This window comes from Scedosporium apiospermum (assembly GCF_000732125.1).
Source record: "Scedosporium apiospermum strain IHEM 14462 chromosome Unknown SEQ_SAPIO_0121, whole genome shotgun sequence".
Classification (NCBI taxonomy): domain Eukaryota; kingdom Fungi; phylum Ascomycota; class Sordariomycetes; order Microascales; family Microascaceae; genus Scedosporium; species Scedosporium apiospermum.
Window position 1 is genome coordinate 1,349,386 of NW_015971822.1, and position 19,590 is coordinate 1,368,975.

At 52.8% G+C, this 19,590-nt stretch overlaps 4 protein-coding genes and 1 pseudogene across 4 annotated transcripts; 3 read left to right on the forward strand and 2 right to left on the reverse strand.

The window, feature by feature from the left end:
- Positions 1 to 59: 59 nt before the first annotated feature.
- On the reverse strand, positions 60 to 2,108 carry SAPIO_CDS8438 (Uncharacterized protein; the record flags this gene model as incomplete). Its single annotated transcript, XM_016790067.1, has 4 exons — positions 60 to 1,112; positions 1,181 to 1,600; positions 1,707 to 1,965; positions 2,044 to 2,108. The coding sequence occupies 4 exons, from the start codon at positions 2,106 to 2,108 to the stop codon at positions 60 to 62; spliced, it is 1,797 nt and encodes a 598-aa protein (XP_016640330.1).
- A 516-nt stretch (positions 2,109 to 2,624) lies between these two features.
- Positions 2,625 to 4,637, forward strand: SAPIO_CDS8439 (annotated as a pseudogene; the record flags this gene model as incomplete).
- A 4,018-nt stretch (positions 4,638 to 8,655) lies between these two features.
- On the forward strand, positions 8,656 to 10,841 carry SAPIO_CDS8440 (uncharacterized protein; the record flags this gene model as incomplete). The annotated part of the gene is made up of 3 exons (XM_016790068.1): positions 8,656 to 8,767; positions 8,841 to 9,967; positions 10,056 to 10,841. The coding sequence occupies 3 exons, from the start codon at positions 8,656 to 8,658 to the stop codon at positions 10,839 to 10,841; spliced, it is 2,025 nt and encodes a 674-aa protein (XP_016640331.1).
- A 2,963-nt stretch (positions 10,842 to 13,804) lies between these two features.
- SAPIO_CDS8441 (uncharacterized protein) lies at positions 13,805 to 15,029 on the forward strand (the record flags this gene model as incomplete). Its single annotated transcript, XM_016790069.1, has 2 exons — positions 13,805 to 14,159; positions 14,353 to 15,029. 2 exons carry the CDS (start codon positions 13,805 to 13,807, stop codon positions 15,027 to 15,029), a joined length of 1,032 nt encoding a protein of 343 aa, XP_016640332.1.
- A 708-nt stretch (positions 15,030 to 15,737) lies between these two features.
- On the reverse strand, positions 15,738 to 17,978 carry SAPIO_CDS8442 (Phosphoglycerate mutase; the record flags this gene model as incomplete). Its single annotated transcript, XM_016790070.1, has 2 exons — positions 15,738 to 17,865; positions 17,944 to 17,978. The coding sequence occupies 2 exons, from the start codon at positions 17,976 to 17,978 to the stop codon at positions 15,738 to 15,740; spliced, it is 2,163 nt and encodes a 720-aa protein (XP_016640333.1).
- Between the last annotated feature and the right edge of the window lie 1,612 nt (positions 17,979 to 19,590).

The window sequence follows — 19,590 nt, forward strand, 5'->3', positions numbered from 1 at the left end:
GTCGACCCGAACGAAGTTGGGTGGCCCGCTCTTACACCACACGACTTCAAGAACACCAACTACTTTCTCTTCAGCAGGCAGTGGTTACCCCACTTCCTCCGGAACTCCTCTGGCACCAACTCCGAATCGGGGACCCACAGCATCCTGGAGATGGGGTGCGTGCGCGCTGCGTCGAGGAACGGAACACACTTGACTACTTCCCAGCTCTCCTTGTCCGCGACGTAGTCCGGCTCATTAGGGGGCAGCTCGCCCTCGTGCAGGGGGTTCTGAGTGTCAACGAGGAAGTTACAAGCCCGGATATCCACGTACTTTCCAGGATCCTCCTCATTCCTGTCGTTAAGGCCGTTGGGAGGCAGCCACGTTCCGCTCCAGAAGCCAAAGCCAATATCGGCCTCCGAGAACTCTCCCGGAAGGAGGCCTCGGAACTCGGATCGGATAAACTTGGCATGCATGCCTCGAGGCAGGAAGTACGACGAAGGGAATCGATACCACTCCTTACCGAAACAGACGAGATCGCCCCTGCCGCCAATGCCTTCTTCTCCCCTTACACCGGCGCCAAGAGGCTCGTAGAGCTTCAGCGGGGCCGAATAGGCCGAGTAAATGCCATAAATGCGCGCAAGGCCAAGGGTGGCAGCGATGAGGAAAACTGCACTGACCACGAGCAGCCTAAGTTTGGCAGGAATTTTGGCCACCAAGGACTTGGGGTCTTGCGTACCGATAGTCGTCAGGAGAATGTGGATCGATATGGCTGCGTTAAGTGCGAGGAAGGGATACGCCGGATACATGAAACGTTCCTCCTTGTGGGGCTGAGAGGTGAAAATGCCCAACCATAGGTAAAATGGCATGACGAACACGAAAGTACGGAGGCCGAAAGCCGAGCCTACTTTCCGATCGGCAAGAAGCCTCTGCAAGATGAACAGAGGAAGTGCTAGAAGAGAGAGAATGAACCAGATGTTGAAGTTGAGAGTTAGGTTCTTGAAGTAAAACGTCCACGGTTCGGTTCCGTAGAGACCTGGTCCGCCCGATTTAGAAAAGATGTTGTAATTGACAATGTTCCATGGGATAATTTCGATCTTTCTATAGAAGAAGGTATTGATGAGTGTATCTCCAGCCTATGGCTAAAAGTCAGTAGGCAAATTCCAAGCGACTTTGGTCGTGGAAACGACAAAATGCAACCTACAATGAGCAATAGACAGGCAACCGCACCACGGAAGAGACGGAGGCCAGACTCGAACATTTGCTGGCCGCCACTAACTCCGGCAAACAGTACCTCTTCCAAGACGAAGGGGACCGCCAGAGCCATCGCAAAAGGCCAGCCAAGAATAGCCCCGACACCGAACCAGAAGATACCAAGCGATGTCTTAATACCTCCGCGCCAATTCATAAAGGCAGCCGATCCGACCATGATGGCATACATGGCAAAACTCGAGGGCAGGAAGGCTGTGCTCGCATGGAAATTTCCGGGGCTGAGAATAAGTACCGCAACATAGAAGATCGCAACACGGGGATTTAGCGCCAAACTGATGGCCCGGAAGAACAGAGTCTGAGAGAGAGCGCATACGAAGGCGAGGATATATCGGACGAAGTAGAACTCGGCGACCTAAAAGGCGGCAAAATCAAACCTTTACATTAGCATCCACTCCCAAAAAACATTGGAGCTCGCTACCCGGCTGGATGTGGAAAAGACGGAGAGTGGAAGTGCGCACCTTGGTGGGTCCTGGAAGTAGCCGGCGGATGTTGCCAATAATCGCATGGAGCCCTACGTATAACCAGCTTCGAATGGCGAATTCGGGCGAGTATTCCCAGGTCTGGAGGCCATATCCGTGGGAGAGATAATGTGTCGGCTCCCAGTAGTTGAATGTCTCGTCGCAATCCTGGATAGGCGCGAAGAATGCGGCGACTAGGTTCGCAACCATAAAACAATAGAAGATCTTTATGGGCTCAATGCCATATGGGCTAACCTTCCTACTCGTAGGGATTAGATGTGTCAGTTGCAGCAAGCACTCGGTGAGATGAGACAGGGTGGGGGGAGCTAGAAATTACTTCTTGCGGGCATGTCCTGCCGAGGGATGGACAAATTCCTCCCTTTGTGTTTGCTGGGAAGACATTATGATGAATTAGCCCTCAGTGTGAGGAGGGCATCGAATGGTATCTGGTCGCAAGCTCTGGTGAGGCGATGAGCTGGAATTGTTAAGTGTCTGGAACGTCTTCAACATTATTATGCATCGAAGGAATTCAGAATCTGGCCACTGAGAAAGAAGCAGCCGACGTCATGGATGGGAGCTTTATCTTATCGGTTCAGCCGATGTTTTCCCTCCCAATTTTTCCTCGATTTTTTTTCCTGTCGCTACCACCTCATCGGCCCCACCACCGCCGTTATCTTTAATTCTTCATCCATTTTTTGTAAATTGTCCAGGATTTTTTTTATCTTATTCTGAAATACCCTATGCTTGCCGTGGAATATCGGGAGCATACTGTTACGCCGTTAGTCGGTTTCATATATATTGAAATCTTCTTTCTTCATTATCGCCTGGCGCCGAACTGTCGGTCCCTCCCGTAGGAGAGATTCGCAAGTCCTGACCAGACGAAGAGGACGCGGCCTTGGCGAGCAATAGCCACTCAACATGGCTTCCTTTAACATCCCCGGGTTGGGATTCGCGACGCCGAATGACGTGTTACCCCCAATGACCTCCGACTCCACGCCTTCTCAAACTGCTCCCATCACGGACTCGGACAAGCCTGCGGAGGCTACCACCACCACCATTCCCTCAGCTACACTCGATAACAAAGAAATATCGGAACCCGAACAAGACACTCCCGATCAGCCCGAAACCCAACATGAGAACCCTACAATATCGAAAGAATCAGACGTTCCCATGTCAGAGGTCAATACAGAGGAACGACCGGAGCAACCCGCAGCGCCAACGGAAACTAGACCAACATCGATGGACCTGGATCAGCACTCTTCTAGTAACAACACACAACCTAATGGGGACAGAAAAGAAGCTCTTTTATCTAACGATCAGGGTAACGACTCACCCAGTGGTCTTGGCAATGGCGCGCCAGTGAACTCGGAAGACCCCATGAAGGTCGACGAGGTTCCTGCCAATGGTGTGTCCATTACCGATGATCTGGAGGCTGCTATTGGCGGCCTAGGTCCTTTCCCAGACCCTGTGCTAGAACAGCAGACCAATGGCGAAGGCCAAGATCAACAGGAGGAGGCGAGCGGAGAGCATCCCGAATGGGAGATTGACTCTTCGCCTTACGAGTCGTCATCAGAATCCGACAGCTCCGACTCGTCCTCTAATGAAGATTCAGATAATGAACAATTTAGAGGCCTAAGTATCGAGGAGACTGCTCGGTTATTGATGGAGGCCGAGGCGGGGTCCGACGACGAAGATAGAGGCGATAAGAGCTCCCGAGCGCAGGTTCGAACGAAGAACGAGTTGCCCGAGGAAATATTGCCCAAGCCGGATGTTACGATCACGCCGGAGATGAAGATCGAAGAGCTCGGCTCTATCGAGCATATCGTTGACACCACCATTGTCATCAAAGCATTCACTCCAGGCGAATACCAAGTCATTGACACTGGCTCGGTTCTATGTACTGAAAACCGTGCTGTAATCGGCGCCCTCGCTGACGTCCTCGGAAAGGTGCAGGAGCCATTGTATACTGTGAGGTTTGCCACCCCCGAAGATATCACAGAGGCCGGCCTTCAAGTAGGAACCAAGGTGTTCTACTCGGCAAACCACGCGAATTATGTCTTTACGCAAGCTCTGAAGAACCTCAAAGGCTCAGATGCCAGTAATTTGCACGATGAAGAAGTCGCCGAGGACGAGATGGAGTTCTCCGACGACGAAAAGGAAGCAGAGTACAAGCGACAGCTTAAGAAAAAGCGGAGAGAGAGGCAAGGCGGTGGTGACTCCAGAGGTCGCGGAGGGCAACGGGCTCCGCACCCGCTGAGGAACGAAGTCGCAAATGATGCTTCGTCAAGCGGGCTCAACTATGACGATGGTGGCGATGATGATGGTCCATATAAGCCTCTCTCCAGGCCTCCCGGATACGGGTCAGGCGGCTTTTCTGGCGAAGAACCTCCACCGGGTGCTTTTAGGGGCCGCGGTGGGCGCGGTGGCTTTAGGGGTCGGGGACAGTCCAGAGGTAGGGGCTACGGGCGTGGAAGAGGTGGATCTGGCCCTGGCTCTGGTGGTTCTAGGGAGGGCTATTCTTTGCCCTCGCAAAGGTCATATTCCCACGATCAACAACCGTTGCCTCCAAGAAACAACGGTGGATTTAACCAACGGGGAGGCTTCAACTTCCAGGTCCCGGCGGCGCAGAGTGTGGTTAGCGGAGGACAACCCACCCAAGGTGGCGGATTATCGTCGGGCGGCTATCAGGCACCTGCGTGGCCGCAGGCATTCCCAAACCCTCCTTTCCCTAACGTCCAACCGGGTGCTTGGGGTGGTCAACATGCCCCTCCTCCTGGCCTCCCTCAAAATAATGTACCTAATCCGGCCCTGCTCAACCCGGCATTACTCGCTTTGATATCGAGAATGACAGCGCAGAACCAGCAAAACCAACAACAACCTTCTTGGCAAGGTCCGCCGGATGGTCAAAACGGCTACGGATCGGGTCAGTGAGAGGGGTATTAGCAGCGGGGCGGGAATCGATGGTGGGCCTGTCACGAATTCTACTTTCTGCATGGAAAATAGAGAGGGGGCATGGGGAATTCTTGGTCTGTACTAGTATATCCGGTGCTTCCATTCAATGGTACATGGCATCTATAGTGTTTTTGAGGGAAAAACGGAAAAGTTATGATACCAGAGCTATTATTTATAGTCTCGCTTTCAATCAACCGCATTCGGAATTTGACGCTCCATCCTTCGTCTTTGCTCCTGACCCCAATGCTCTCTCGTGGAAAGAAAAGTAGACTACAGAAGACATTGACAATTGATGGAGCGTAATACAGACCTTGACATGATAAGATGAAAGTGACTGTGGCTGAGACGGATACATCCTTGCTTGACGCGAAGAGCCGACCCTTGCAGCTGATGTCCCAATTCTCCCTCCATTCTTGTCAGTCCTTCACAAAGCTCTTGTGGCATTCATTCCGCAATCGGGACCCATGGATGATGGAGCAAATACGAGGTGGGATCAGGATGCGTTCTTCGTTCTGGGATGTAATTATCCGCAAATGTCTTGTCATGACGTCTTTCTGTCGGTCCGCGGGCCAGATCATGGTGTTACATCCGTCGTGGCGGGATGTGGGGTTTGGAATTCCCTCTGAGATTAGGTCTATGATTAAGGAGCATTCCGGATCTCTTGCGTTTCCAGTAAGACAAGAGCTTGGAAGTTTTGGAATGGCGTAGCCTCTAGACTAGTAAGCCGAGACAAAATATGGCGAGGCCGGATGTGGGAGGCCTCGGATTTCGGAGATAGAAGGAGAGAATTAATCCGTATCAAGGATTGACGTCGTTGAGAGAGGATCCTTGTGTTAGGATGATAGCGCTCTTCTCTTTACCGCCACCTCCTACACATCATTCTATAAACAGGGCACTGCAGAACAACGAGCTTCTTTTTTGGGGCTACCGAGGATGCACCTTCAGGAATATGTCCTCGAAGAGATGCACTGCAACTTCCATGAAACGTCCATGGAGGGAATCAAATGCCACGTCCGATAATAGAGTTGCTCCAATCCCAGCCGACGAGGTTCAGACGCGTCAAGCGATTTCTCCACGATTTTTTTTTTTTTTCTTTTTATGAGAACTACCAGGGTAGCATATCATTTCACTTCGTCATCTGCTCTTTCGTGACCGGGGATAAAATCATGATTGATATCCATGTTCTCGACCAGGATGAGACGTCGACCTACCAAGTATGGAGTAGGCACCGAGCCTCAGTGGCTGGTACATAGAGAGGCTGGGTCTACATCCAAGGAAGACTTGGGCGCTGTCACCTTTCCCAGAAAATCGGACTGTCGGCACAGAAAAAAGCACTGCCAAGCGCTAATAAGGTCGCTGGGTTCCGCAGTCGTTCTTTCATTTCGGGAAAAGGTGGGTGCTCAAGGGAAATTTGTGGGTTGTTTCAAAATATTGGACGGCGAGATTAAGTCGACTTGGCGGGCTGGGGTGACCCGGACTGACCATTGATGAATTGACAGTGGACACTGGACAATGGACAGACACGCTGGTGACTGGACAAGTTAAGCCAGGTTTACAGAGTGACAGGCACTTGGCGGCGCTAATTTGTGTGATGGGACGGAGCCAAGAGAACACTGGAATGATTGCGTTTCCAGCGCCTGGCTGTCCTGGGCCCTCCGGGTTCTGAACTCTGGGGCTGGTCAGTCGTCGACGCGAAGAAGTACGAAGTACCCCAGTCCTCGTTCCTGGCAGGTGCTGCAGAATGAACCCATCCTGCGTGTTTGAATGCGTCGACTTGATATTCCTTGTCTGAGAAATCGGAGCTCGTGATGACCCGCTAATCCCACGTTTATTAAGGAAAGAAGCCACTATTCTTAGCTCGCTTCGTATAACGGTGCTTTAGTCTCTCGGCATACAGCACGTACTTCATAGTTTGGGGGCGAGAATCAATATTCTCGCAGGTAAACCGAGAGCTGAGGACCACAAAGTCACACCATTCTTTGGGTGAAGACGACAAATGCTACGAAGTAATCAGTCTTCTGAGAGATGTCCGGTGTCTGTCCAGTTTTCTTGCGAAAACCAAGAGAGCTTCGGAAGCAAGAGCGTTCGCTCTGAGCAACATTCCGCGTCGATCATTCTCACCAAGTCTATCTTATTGGTTCTCCGCATGTTCCTCGCATCCTTGGCCGGCCCATCCTGACCATGCCAAAGGCGGTTTGCGCAAATCCCCCATGTCGGTCAGGACCCTGCTCGTCCAATGGGAGCGTGTTGGTCCCTGAACGGGCGTTATTAGCGTACCAGACAGTGTACAGAGGTACATTACCTATCGTGTATACACATCGGTATTCGCACGGTGGACCGACGATCTGGTCTGCTTTGGGCTCAGCGCTAAGTTGACACGAGGACAGTGTGTTGGGACGAAACTCATTTGTACCTGCGCTAGGGCCAGGGGCTGGCAAGGCAAGACAACACAGGCGCATAAGTCTGGTATGGTGTACGCAGTACAAGCATCAATACCATGAGGGATAAATTGTGCATTATTAGTACTCCGTACAAATACAGAATAGGGGCGACAAAAAACCCGGTTTTGTTTGTTTCTTGTTTCCGCCTTGCTTTGTCTTGCGTTGCCGAGGGCGAACGACAAGTGTTGGTTTGTCTGTGTCCCAGAGCGAACCCCTATTGTGCTGTCGGATTGAGATTCTTACTTGGACAATTTTCGCGAGTCAATGTTCCTGGTAAGAATAGTCAAGGCCGAATGACGAGCTAGAGTCTACTCCATACGAAGGAAGATATCAATATCTTGATGACTGGATGGAGGTACCTTGCACAACTGAGTCTTTCCTGTGGAGCGATGGTCCAGGTCGAGAACCAGAGAAATATCACTGATTTGATCACACCAGCGCGAGGATCAATAACTCCCGTTATCCTTGCAGGTCCATCAGTTCATCCCGTCATGGCCTCTGATCCTTCCAAAGGAGGATGGGTGCAGGTACCAAATGTTTATGTACATTGATGCATATTCCTGAATGGGGAACAACAGCGTCTGGACGTGCTGGGAGGACATCATAACAGAAATGTACCTTGATATTTTCGGGTCCCACCAAATGAAGGAAAAAAGTCGTCGGTTGATGCCTTCATCTCGTGTCAAAGGATTCCAAGTACATTGCATTGTCGTGTAAAATTGCGCTGGGCAAAGCCAAATTTCCCTGGTATCCAGGTACCCAGGCTAGCTTCAGGTACTGCCAATACTCATACTATCACTGCCACTGCCAATCTTGCCAATCCTCACCCCAGTCTCAGTTCTCTGTACTTTGTAGAGTACCTCAGCAGAGTGACCCCAGTCATCACAGACCTCGAGATTTTCCGCTGTAACCCACTTCATCCCCCTTACAAGCAGCTTCCCTGCTCTGATCCCTCCCTGGGTTCCGCACTCCTTTACGAAGCGGTATAGCCTGGCATCTTTCAATCTCGCCCACTCAAGTCCTTCGTTGTTCTCTTTTACCCTCCTTTCACCCTCATCAAGGCACATTCCACAGTCTCTGATCTGAGCCCTTGAATTGCAACTCAACGGCTGCTCACACTCTTTCAGCGCCGCTGTTGTTACAGTTCGTCCATTCTTTTTTTATTTTTGCCATTTTTTGCAACAATATCTCCTGGGGACCTGGTGTACCATTGCCTTTAATTCTGCATTCTGAGGTGACAGGACACAACTGAACGAACGTCAATATCAAAGTCCCAGCCAGCTACCGCGTCCCTCATTCACGACATCTTCTTGTTTGGTTGCTAGGCACCCAGTTGCAAACAACTCTCAGCAAACAGCTGCTGGACTTTCCAAGTTTCTGTTTACATATCGTTTCACCACGAGCGGACCGACGACATTGCTTTTCCCGCCATACGATATCGAAACCGGGAGAGTGGGCTTGCTCATCCGCTCAATGGTCGTATAAAGGTCGATTCGACGATAGTTCACAGGACGAAGTCTAACACAAAAAACAACAAACGATTCCCGTTAACCGAGATGGATCACCTAAAGCACGTTCGACAGCGTCGACGCCTGATGGAGGCTGTCAAGCTGGCTGCCCGTCAGAAGGGCAGCGACGCGGAGGAAGAGGATACGCCTACCAAGAAAGGTGAGCAGGCCTGAACGTCGAAGGAATCCGAGATGCAGTGGCGAGATCGGCCTGAGATTCTAACAGTTTCCAGCTCCCGTTACCGTTGTCCGAACCAAGTACAGGACTCTCGCCCCAACCTTCACCGGAGAGATCGCAGGATACACTACAATCAAGCCTGGCGACTCGAAACCGACTCCTACCCCCACGCCAGACCGCGCTGAGACCACCATCGTGGACAAGGGGACACCGGCGCAGGCCCCTCCGCCGGAAGAGACCGAATCGACTCCGACCTCGCTCATTGTCGCCCCCGACGCGGACCGAGGCGTGACCACTCCGACTTCTGTTGCGACTCAGCTTCCGATCGCCACCGAGCAAAGCCAGTCCTCGTCTTCTTCTTCCTCGAACTCGAACTCGAACGATGCGAGCGCGGGAGCCAAGGCCGGCATCGCCATTGGTGTCATTGCGGGTGTTCTCGTTCTAGCTGGCCTCATCTTTTTCCTGATCAGGCGAAAGAAGAAGAAGGGCGAGCGACAGAGCTTGGAGGACGATGAGAAGCTCCACGGAGCGTTTAGTTCGGCTAACTATACCCCGACTGCCGCTGCTGCGGTTACTGCGGCCGCCGTCGCCTCGAGCCCCGTCACCCATGGAAATTACAACGAGAAGCCCGTTGCCGGTGGTGCCGCCGCTGGCGCCGCTCCCTTCAACCGTGGTCAGAACGAGCAACCCCGATCCCCTGGCGTTAGCGGTTGGGAGCGTCCGATGACGAGCCAGAGCCAAAGCTCAGCCAATCCCTTCGGTCCCCAGGCTGAACTGCCTGGTTCGATGCCTCCCAGCCCTTCGAGCGGTGCGCCCATCGCTGCGGCCGCTGTTGCTGGTGCCGCCGCCGGGGCTACAGCTGTCCGCGGAATGCAGCGCCAGACCTCGCGCAACCATGGCCATGGTCACGGTCCCAAGCCGCTCGATCTCACGCTTGGCCCGCCTGCCCCTCTCCAGGGTGTTCCTCCTTCGCCCGTTGGTACTGAATACAGCGTGAGCTCGATCTCTCCTGGCCAGCAATTCCCTGCTTCCTCCAGCGCGGCCGCTATCGCAGCTGCTGGTGGCCCCGCCGGTTCCATGGTTCATCGTGTCCAGCTCGATTTCAAGCCAACCTTGGAGGACGAGCTCGAGCTTAAGGCTGGTCAACTTGTTCGACTCCTTCATGAATATGACGATGGCTGGGTAAGTTGGATATCCCCCCCCTTTCCTACTTTTACGACACAACCTATCAAAGCCGTGATAGAAGAAAGAACCTAACAGCAATTCACAGGCTCTCTGCATTCGATTGGATAGGTCCCGTCAAGGTGTAGTCCCACGAACTTGTCTCTCGACTCGACCGGTTAAGCCTCGTGCTCCAGGTGGCCCCAACGGACAGCAGCGAATCGGACCCCCCGTCAACCCCAGCGGTCGTCCCATGACCCCTAGCGGCCGCCCGATGACGCCCCAGAATGGTAGCCCCGCTCCTCTCCAGATCCGACCTGAGTCTCCGGCCCGCCCTGGTACCCCCAGCGGCCTCAGCTACCCGCCTCAGCAACAGCAATCGTCCGGTCCCCGGTATCAGCCCATGCCTCCTAACCAGCGCCCCAATACCCCCAACAGTATGGGAGGACGAGCGAGTCCGGCTATCCCTAGGACCATGAGCCCCGCTCCTGGACCCCTCTCGGCTCCTATTCCTGCTCCAGTCGCTGCCCCCATTGCCACTCCCGTTGCCACTCCCGTTGCCGCTCCTGTTCCTGCCCCAGCTCCAGCCCCGGCCCCGGCTCCTATTCCGGCTCCAGCACCTGTTTCGGCTCCTGTTGCGGTGTCTGATAGCCCCACCCTCGCACCGGTTGCAAGCCCCTCGCCTCCAATTCTTGCGCCGATCCCAATCTCCGCTCCGCTCGCGACGATTGATGAGCCTGTTGCCGCCCCTACCACCGAATCTGCAGCCCCCGCGGCGCCCGAACCCACATCCTCGCCCGCTCCCTCCGCGAGCACTCCCGCTTCACCAATTTCTCGCCCTGGACCCAAGACGGGCTCGATAAGCCGCAAGCCCGTCCCCGGACAGGCCATGTAGAACAAGGGAATTGATGGGCAGAATGGTCGGAGGCCAAGAACCATGTGCTTTTAAACAGTACATAAGTTGGGGCATTGAATTGCTAGATGGGGATTCATAAAACAACATCATTTTATATGGGCTCGATGGGCGTTTAGAGGTGATCACACACACTGGTGACTTTTCACGGCGCACGACGGTTTTTTCTCATTTCCAGTGTTTGATTTCTGATTTTTTTTTTAACGCTCCTTTGTCTATTACTCGATTTCCCAGTTCCCTCTCCATTCTGTCACGAGCGTATCCGAGACTGTGTCTTCCCATGTCTTCCGAGGTAACTGGAAGCCGGGAGCGAATTCTTGTCTTTGGTTCGTGACAAACTTCTTCATCTACCTTTTGGTTTCCATTTTCCACATGGATTACACAGCTCCTGCAGTTGTGCCCTGAAGTTGGAGGACGGGGACTTTTCCTTTTCTTTTCTTCATCATTCCGTCCGGAGGCGAACAAAATCAACGACACACCTTCAAGCTCCGCAGTGCCTTTTTGCGGCAGCGAGACACGCATATTTTATAATGTGTATTCAGTGGAGGGAAAGTGCATTACTGCCTGGGCATGTCGATGTTGTGGCCAGGCGGTAGGACGCACCGGGATAGGACTTTTTCTTTTTTTTTCTTTTTTTTTCTTCTACTTCACCATTTCTTCTCGTGTCGAGTATGACGACGGCGGATTGACAGTTTGGATGGGTTGGTTGAAATGAGGTGGTGTGTTTTTTCTATGTAAGGATGAAGTGGTTGTGGTGTGTAGTGGAGTGTATATTCAATGTTGAGCCGAGTACATTATCTACCTTCCGTATACGTCTGTGTCCGTGTGAGTTGAACTGAGTGACTTAAGCATGTGAAGACGAATGGTAACGTTGATCGAGTTGTCCTTGGATGTTAATGGGACGAGACCAATCAACGATTTTCTGACGGGTTGACCGGGGGGTGTTGTTTAGATGCTGAGTGCAACTCAAGTCCCTTGTGCAGCCAGTCACATTAACTGAGCCGACCAAGTTCAATGGTAATTACAAACACGAAAGAGACGAAATGGACGAAGGGAACAACGAAGTATATTGGCAGAGGGGTCACCAGACACTCAAAGCATGTGTAAGGCACACAAGGCGGCGGGTGATGGAGAGATGGAAGCGCCTCACTAGGAAGCGGCTCGGGCAGGCGGAAAAGGCAGTTGATCTTGGTCACATCTCATTTGGTCTTGTGGGTGTAGGTCTAAGTTATTTAGTTCAAGGTGGCGTGCTGGGCTTCAAGACCCAAAGGGGGGTTAGGCGGAGGAAGGCTGTTTAAACTCAGGCTTCCAGACCAAGCCGCAGAGTTTAACTGGGGGAGCAGGGAAGATCTTGTTGGGTTAGGCTGGTTCCCTTTTGAAGCTGGGATCAGGTCAGACATGAAGATTCGGCCGGCTTTGGGGATGCCGTTGTGGCAATGAATCGGGGTGCATGGGAATTAGAGTTGGCAGATAAGACTGGCCGGTTATGTGGATGAAGGCTAAACCGGTTCGCTCAGCTGGAGTTCTGGATCAATGATGTGGGAGATGGCGGGGCTTGGTGCCTTCCCCCAATTTTTCAATAAAATTCAAGGTGGGGGAGAAGTGCGGGGATCGAAGAAAAAAGGAAGGAACAAATTGAAGTGAAAGCCACGGGGGAAAAAAAAAGTTGACCGAGGCAAACGAATTAAGACGCGCCTATTTCGGGACAACTCGATTTTCGAGAGCAAGATCAGCTGCAGCAACAAGAGCCGTCAATCAATGAGAACTTTTCCGGTCCGGGAGGGATGAGGGGGAAGGATTGAAGAAGATATGATGCATCGATTAAAAATATAATATTATTTTATTTTCACTGCAGCCCGTTCGAGAAAAGAAAGAAGAGAAGATCCTTCCACCGGAGACGCAAGCAGGTGCGCTTCAAACGTTGTGACATTGCCGAATGCTGCGCTGCGCTGGAATCTCGGCTTCTGTCACAAGCCGAGAACCATGGGCCACGGCAGCCAAGGCACACAGAAGGGAAGGGAAAGCACGAACCAAGCCAAGACCCAGAGTTCAGAAAGTCCAGACGATTTGAGGGAATTGATTCACTATTTTTTGGCTGCATCGAGCAATACCCCACCAAAATTTCCCGTGTTTTTGGTGCTGTTCCCCATAAATTCCCTAATCCCCACACCCTGGTCGCTCTTTGCCCCCCACTGTTCCCACGCTATTTTGCTATTTTGCCCTCTGAGCTTGAGGCTTTGGTGTGCTCGATGGTGCTTCAATGGCTGCCAAATGGTGCTACCCAAGACCCAAAAGACCAGGACACAAGGACCCCTGAAATTCCCATCTAGCCTCGGCCCAAGTCAGTGACGTAAACCCCACCACTACCAAGTACACCTCCGAGTACATCTCCGAGTACACCACAAAGTACACAGCCAAACCGCTGAAATTGTGTAGCTTGTGCAAGTTCCCGGTGGCAACTGGGGAAGTACCACCACACACACACACACATCCCCAAACCGGACCCCGGTTAAGAAGGCCCCTCGATCTTCATCACTTTCCCCCTTCCTTTCAAGTCCGATTTCCCCCAATTGGAATCTCAACTCCCTTCTCCAAATTTCTACTTTTCTTTTCAATACCATGCTTTTGCAGTTATAGTGTGCATAGATCTCGGGAACAGTGCAGTGGTCACGTGTGCCTGCGCAGTTTAATACCCCAGAAGTCTATCCTGTCAAGTATTAGTTCAAGTTAGTTCCCCAACTGGGTCCGGGTCTTGCTTACACTACTCCTGCGGGACCTGAGGAGGTTTCCCCAAGCCTTGAAAACACCTTAAAACTTTCCCCTCCCAACCTCGGAGAAAGATCTCCCTCCCCTCCTTCCTTTCCTTTCTTTCGTCCCGCTCCCCAACCCTCAACACACAACCTCTCCCGCCCTCGCCGCGAGTCCGCCCACCCCCGCGTCCCAAAATGTCCTCCTCCGCAGCTCCCAACCCGGGTGCGGCCGCCCTCGTCGCCGCCATCCCCGCCGACACGAAGCCCTCGCCCGCTGTGGCCCCCGCGACGACGACGGAAGCGCCCCGGACCGCCGCCAAGTCCGAGGCCATGGCCCAGGTGCGGTCGTTCGTGGCCGGTGGTTTCGGTGGTGTCTGCGCCGTCGTCGTCGGTCACCCTTTCGATCTCGTCAAGGTGCGCCTTCAGACGGCCGAGAGGGGCGTGTACTCGTCTGCCATTGATGTCGTGAGGAAGAGTGTTGCGAGGGAAGGTCTGAGGAGGGGATTGTATGCTGGTGTCAGTGCGCCCTTGGTCGGTGTCACTCCCATGTGTAAGTGCTCTGTCCTGTTTATGCCATTTTCAAACCTCTTTTTTTTTTCCTTGTCTTTTTTTTTCCCTTCTCCTTTTGGGGCATTTGCGCTCTCTTACCTGGGCCCGCTGGCCACTTTTCTCTTCAAAAAGAGAGAGAGAGAGATAGAGTGAGAGTGAGAGAGAAACTCCCAGCTAACACACCAAATTCAAAGTCGCCGTCTCCTTCTGGGGTTACGACCTCGGCAAGACCCTCGTCCGCAACTTCACCCCCACAACCTCCCCCAACACGCCCCTCACCATCGGCCAAATCTCCGCCGCCGGCTTCTTCTCCGCTATCCCCATGACCCTCATCACCGCCCCCTTCGAGCGCGTCAAAGTCATCCTCCAAGTCCAAGGCGAGAAGACCCTCGCCCCCGGCGAAAAGCCCAAGTACTCCGGTGCCCTCGACGTCGTCCGCCAGCTCTACCGCGAGGGCGGTCTCCGCTCCGTCTTCCGCGGCTCCGCTGCTACCCTCGCCCGTGATGGTCCCGGTTCCGCTGCTTACTTCGCTGCTTACGAGTACATCAAGCGTCGTCTGACTCCTAAGGATCCCGTCACCGGAAAGCCCCAGGGCGAGCTTTCGCTCCTCGCTATTACCTGCGCTGGTGCCGCTGCTGGTGTAGCCATGTGGGTTCCTGTCTTCCCTATCGATACCGTCAAGTCCCGCCTTCAAACTGCCGAGGGTAACGTCACTCTTGGCGGCGTTATTCGCGAGGTGTACGCCAAGGGTGGTCTCAAGGCTTTCTTCCCTGGTTTCGGTCCCGCGCTTGCTAGGGCTGTTCCTGCGAATGCGGCGACTTTCTTGGGTGTCGAGTTGGCTCACCAGGCTATGAACAAGATGTTCAATTAAAAACGCCTCGGGGAGTGTGTGGCTGGTGAGGGAAAATAGAAGAGAAGGTAGAGATGGTGGGGGGTCGATGTGGTACGTTTTGTTGTCTTGGCAGGGAACAGGGGGGGAAAAGTCTCGGAGTTGAATGTTGGACATTATATTATGACATTCGACTATTTTTTCCTTTTTTTTTTCATTCCTTTGGGGTTCTACTTTCGGGGGGCTATTTATGGGTCGTTCGTCTTTCACGTTGCGGATAGACTTGTTCAGGCATTTGTCTTTCTTTCTTTCTTCTTGTTGCGTATAGCCAGTATATCTGTTTAGTTTCACTCATGTGTCATTATATCGCATTTTCCATGCTTCAATATTTTTTTCTTTTCCTCTTTCAGTAGTCACTTCTTCCCCAATATACAGGATAGACAGTCAAGAAGAAGAAGAAGTAATCGAGAAAAAAAAAATCATCTTGGATATCCGTAGTTCTCTGAGTGGGAATGTTCATATCTGGGTATCTAATCTACTTGGTTTTCGCTCTGCATGCATCCTTCCCTGGACTTTTCATCCCCCTTCTTCGTTTTCTTTCCTTTCCCCTGCGTGTTGTATCCATCCTCCCCTCTTCTTCTGGAAACCATATTAAGGAAAATTCAAGACGTTGCAAAATTATACAGCCCCCCTTTGCCAAGGTCCCGTCTATCAGTCTCGCCTGGTTCGCCATGGGCTGAAGAATGTCCATCACCTCTCATTTACGGTCCAACGCCTTCTAGGCTCAGCCCGAGGTGCGGACCATAGACCGCCCGTTCCACCCGTCGACGTGAAGCCGAGCTGCGCAGCCATATAGTCATCCGATGCCTCGGACGCCTGTCTCGAAGGCCGCAGTGATCTACTGGGCGGTGTGTCCGGCAGAATCGCCGACGACGACAAGTCTAAATTAAGACCTCCATCCTCGGTGGCAGCAGCCGTCGACTCCTGGCCGGTGCTGGTCATATTAATCGTACGGTTCTCAAACCGCTTGTTGTCGAAATCCGGAAAGTAGTCATCTTCATCTTCGACGTCCTTGACGGGAGACCAGAGACCCAAGGACGACGTGCGAGTGTGAGCCGATATCGGCGAAGGGAAAGTCATCAAGCCACTTCCGGGTGTGAGAGGGTCGGTCGAGAGATTGGATGGCTTGGATGTCCGCCTCGTAGGACCGAAGCCGAGGGACGCGCTCGCCGAACTGCGTCGGCTTGCACTTCCGATGTGGTTGAATGAGTCTGCATATGTGAAAGGTCGAAGTATCGGCGACTCGGTCGAGGACATGGTATTAACACGTCCGCGAAACCCGCCACCCATGGAGGAAGACCTCGATGGATGATGGACTCCCAGTGTGGGCGAAGCTGGACCGGTCGGAGCCCCTCTAAGGTGGTCTGAGCTAGCGGTCATATGAAGATCGTAGGCTAGATGAACGGGAGGAGTGTTTCGCGGCGTTCCGGCCGAGCCCCCGCCGTTTTCGCTCTCGTAGTGAAGATGACTCCAACTGGGTTCAGCAATCTCATATCCGTCCGACTTGCGCACAGCCATGGTAATGGATGTCACACCGACATCCATAAGAGCGGGCTGATGGGTAATCGCACCGATCAGAGCGTTGCAACCAGCACCATGAGAAACCAAGATGACAACAGACTCTTCCTCGTACTCATCATCCTCCCCATCCTCTGGTTTCGTCGCAGCACCCGCGACATGTGTATGACCATTCGTCCCTTTTGCGCCCATGTGTCCGTTAATCATTTGCACTCTATTTTCCGCGCCCTTTTTGCCGTTGGCAGCCGAGTCCGATGAAAAGCTCCAGTTGAGCTCGGTAGGGTTGTCGCAACTACCATACCAATCAACCAGCTCCTGAAGACCTTTTCGGAATCGTTTATGCATTGCGGTCCATTCTTCGCCGTAGATCCCACCATCGCCAAAATTCAACGGCGGGCCAGTCGAGTCCCACGCATAGTCCACGGTAACACACGCATCGCGGGCATGAGCGACGTAGCCTTCCGGAATCTTGCAGTCATTGGATATAGCGTAGTGGGGGACTGGCGCGACGTATCCAACTTGTGGTATCCGCGTTTGCGGCTGTGCCGCGTCGGATAGGGCGTTAGCCAAGCTGCCTATCGTATTGAGAGGGCCCTTCACCGCATAACTATCCTCGTCTTTCTTTTGCCATAGCTGATTGTTGTTCGCCGCAGGCTTAGCTCGGAGTCCTGGGTCGGAATATCTGGTGTAGTCCTCTCGCCGCAGCAAATCAGCCTTGGCTGCGGCAAGCATTGCCGACGATGAAGGAGGCGGCGTTATGGTCTCGAAATACTCAGGCGACAGCCATTCACCGAGGAATGCATCAAGGCGGAGCACAGTTTTAGGAAACAGGCGGTGGTCGAACTTCTGGTTTCCATCCAGGTTAAGATCCACGGAGATTGGTGAAGCAACAGGAGAGGCCGTTGAACGGCGGGGTGGAGGTCGCGAAATAGAATGCACTGAGGCGGCACTGTTTGAACGCGTTTGGCGAGGGTATGGAGCCGGCGTGCCTGGGGGCTCACGTAGTCCGGCACTAATTCCAATGGCAGTCTGAATACATCGTAGGAAGGGCGAGCTGTGTAAAGCGACCTTGAAGAGGCGCCGTTTGGGTTTCCGCTTTTTCGATCCGGGAGGTGGTTCTCCTTCTGGATTTCCATTCCTTGCGGCCTCGTACTCTGCTTCGGCCTGGGTTATAATACTCGCGATTTTGCCGCCGACCGTTCTAGCCTGAAGCCATCCGCCATAGGTTAAGGGTGAATCGTAAGGAGTCGCTGAGGTGAGGACCCAGTTCTTATCAACTACGTCGAGTCGGTTGCCATGCCTAAGGTACAATGCGACGTGTCAGTGACAGCCAAATAAAACGGCAGCGAAGAAGAGTTAGTTTGAATGAAATGCATACCTTACGACAAAGATGTAAGCTGGAGGCTTCCCCATGTTATCTTGAGGATATGATGTGTGGAAAGAAAGCTGTGATGATGGGAGTGTTTGGAGAAGGGAGCTCGGGTTATAAGGTGGATACGGTGCCTGCACAGACAAGGTTACGTATCTCGGGACCCCTGTCCGTTTGACGATCCGGAAGGGGGGTGGCGGCGCGCCAGGATGCGTGGTTGAGGGTACGAAGCAGGAGGGCAGGCCGCGTTTTTCCAGTGTCAGGCCAGGAGGGCAGTAAGAGTTCGGAGGCCGAACCGGAGATGTTGAGGCGGAGCGACCTTGATATATTTGCGGCGCGGATTAATAGCGTAGGATGGAGACGGAGCCCAGCTCTCAAAAGGTCGGGGTGGGTGGGGTATGTAACGAGGACAGCTCCTCCGCTAGAACTAGTGAGGAGTAGTTTCAAAGAGAGCGATTTGACTGTGGAGCTTGCTCCAACAACGAAGTAGGTCGCGGGGAATGAGCGCCGGGGATGGAAGAGCCGTAGAGGATATCGCAACTCGGTGCTCGATTCTGATGAAAGAACAAGTGCTTGGTGGCTGGGGAGGGAGAGTATGGGCCGTACCCGTATTACACGAGGATAATGGAGAAGAAGATGTGCAGAGGTGTGCAGGTGACTTCTTGTAGTGGGCACAGCTGGCATGGAGGTCCCTGGAAGGGAAAAAAAAGGAGACCCGCTTGAAGGGTGCGGGGTGGATTAAGCCTTTGCTTGGTGCTAAAGTCCAAGGCAACTTTGGCGACTTTAGAAGGGATTGAGGCCGATTCTTCGTGAGATGAAATCGAGAAACTACCTCAAAGATGCCGAGTGAGTCAGAATGTGACGGAAAATTTGAGCTCCTACATAGAGTAGACTTTTCTCGAACACTGAATTCTTATGAGATGCGCAAAATTAGAAGATCGATTCCCGGCACTTCGCACTTTCGTACTTGCAAGTCGTTCGAGTTGAGAGATTTGATGCCAAGAGAAGCCAATCAGGGAAGCCTCAGGTTCGCCCAGACAGACTGTTGCTTTGGCATCATCACACGTGTGTCTGTGCCGTCTCGAATGACATGTGGAAACGGCCAGCCCAGGTACATAAAATGCAGGCGCAAACGAGAACCCCTACTCCATACATCCTGCCATTGATCCTGCCATGCTGTCATACGCTGGCCATACGCCATCCACCCATTTTGTATTGTACATGCAGATCTAGTTGAAGTTGATGTTGCACTGGAAAACGGCAGGTGGAGGAAAGAATGTTCTATTTCCTCGAGTCTATTAATATTCGTGGTAAATCCTCCGAAGTAGTCTGTCGAACCACTCTCTCCCAGCTAAACTCCCATCAACCGCCGCCTTCCGAAGAGCGCTTGAATGGGGAAAAGGCATTTTCCATTGAAGTCTCAAGCACAGAGAACACGATCACAGGGAAAACGTGCCGAGCATGTGATTTGAGGGGTCGAAGGATCCGTTCAATTTAGCGGCGCACATGGGCGGCGGGCTCAAGTTTAGCGTTTGTAACGGAGTACTTCGTACATTCACTTTCACGTCATTCTGTCGGACGTAGTGTACATAAGAGGGTACTTGTATACAATTTCGTTGTACTATGTAGATTAGTAGCGCAGTGTAATGGTCGGCA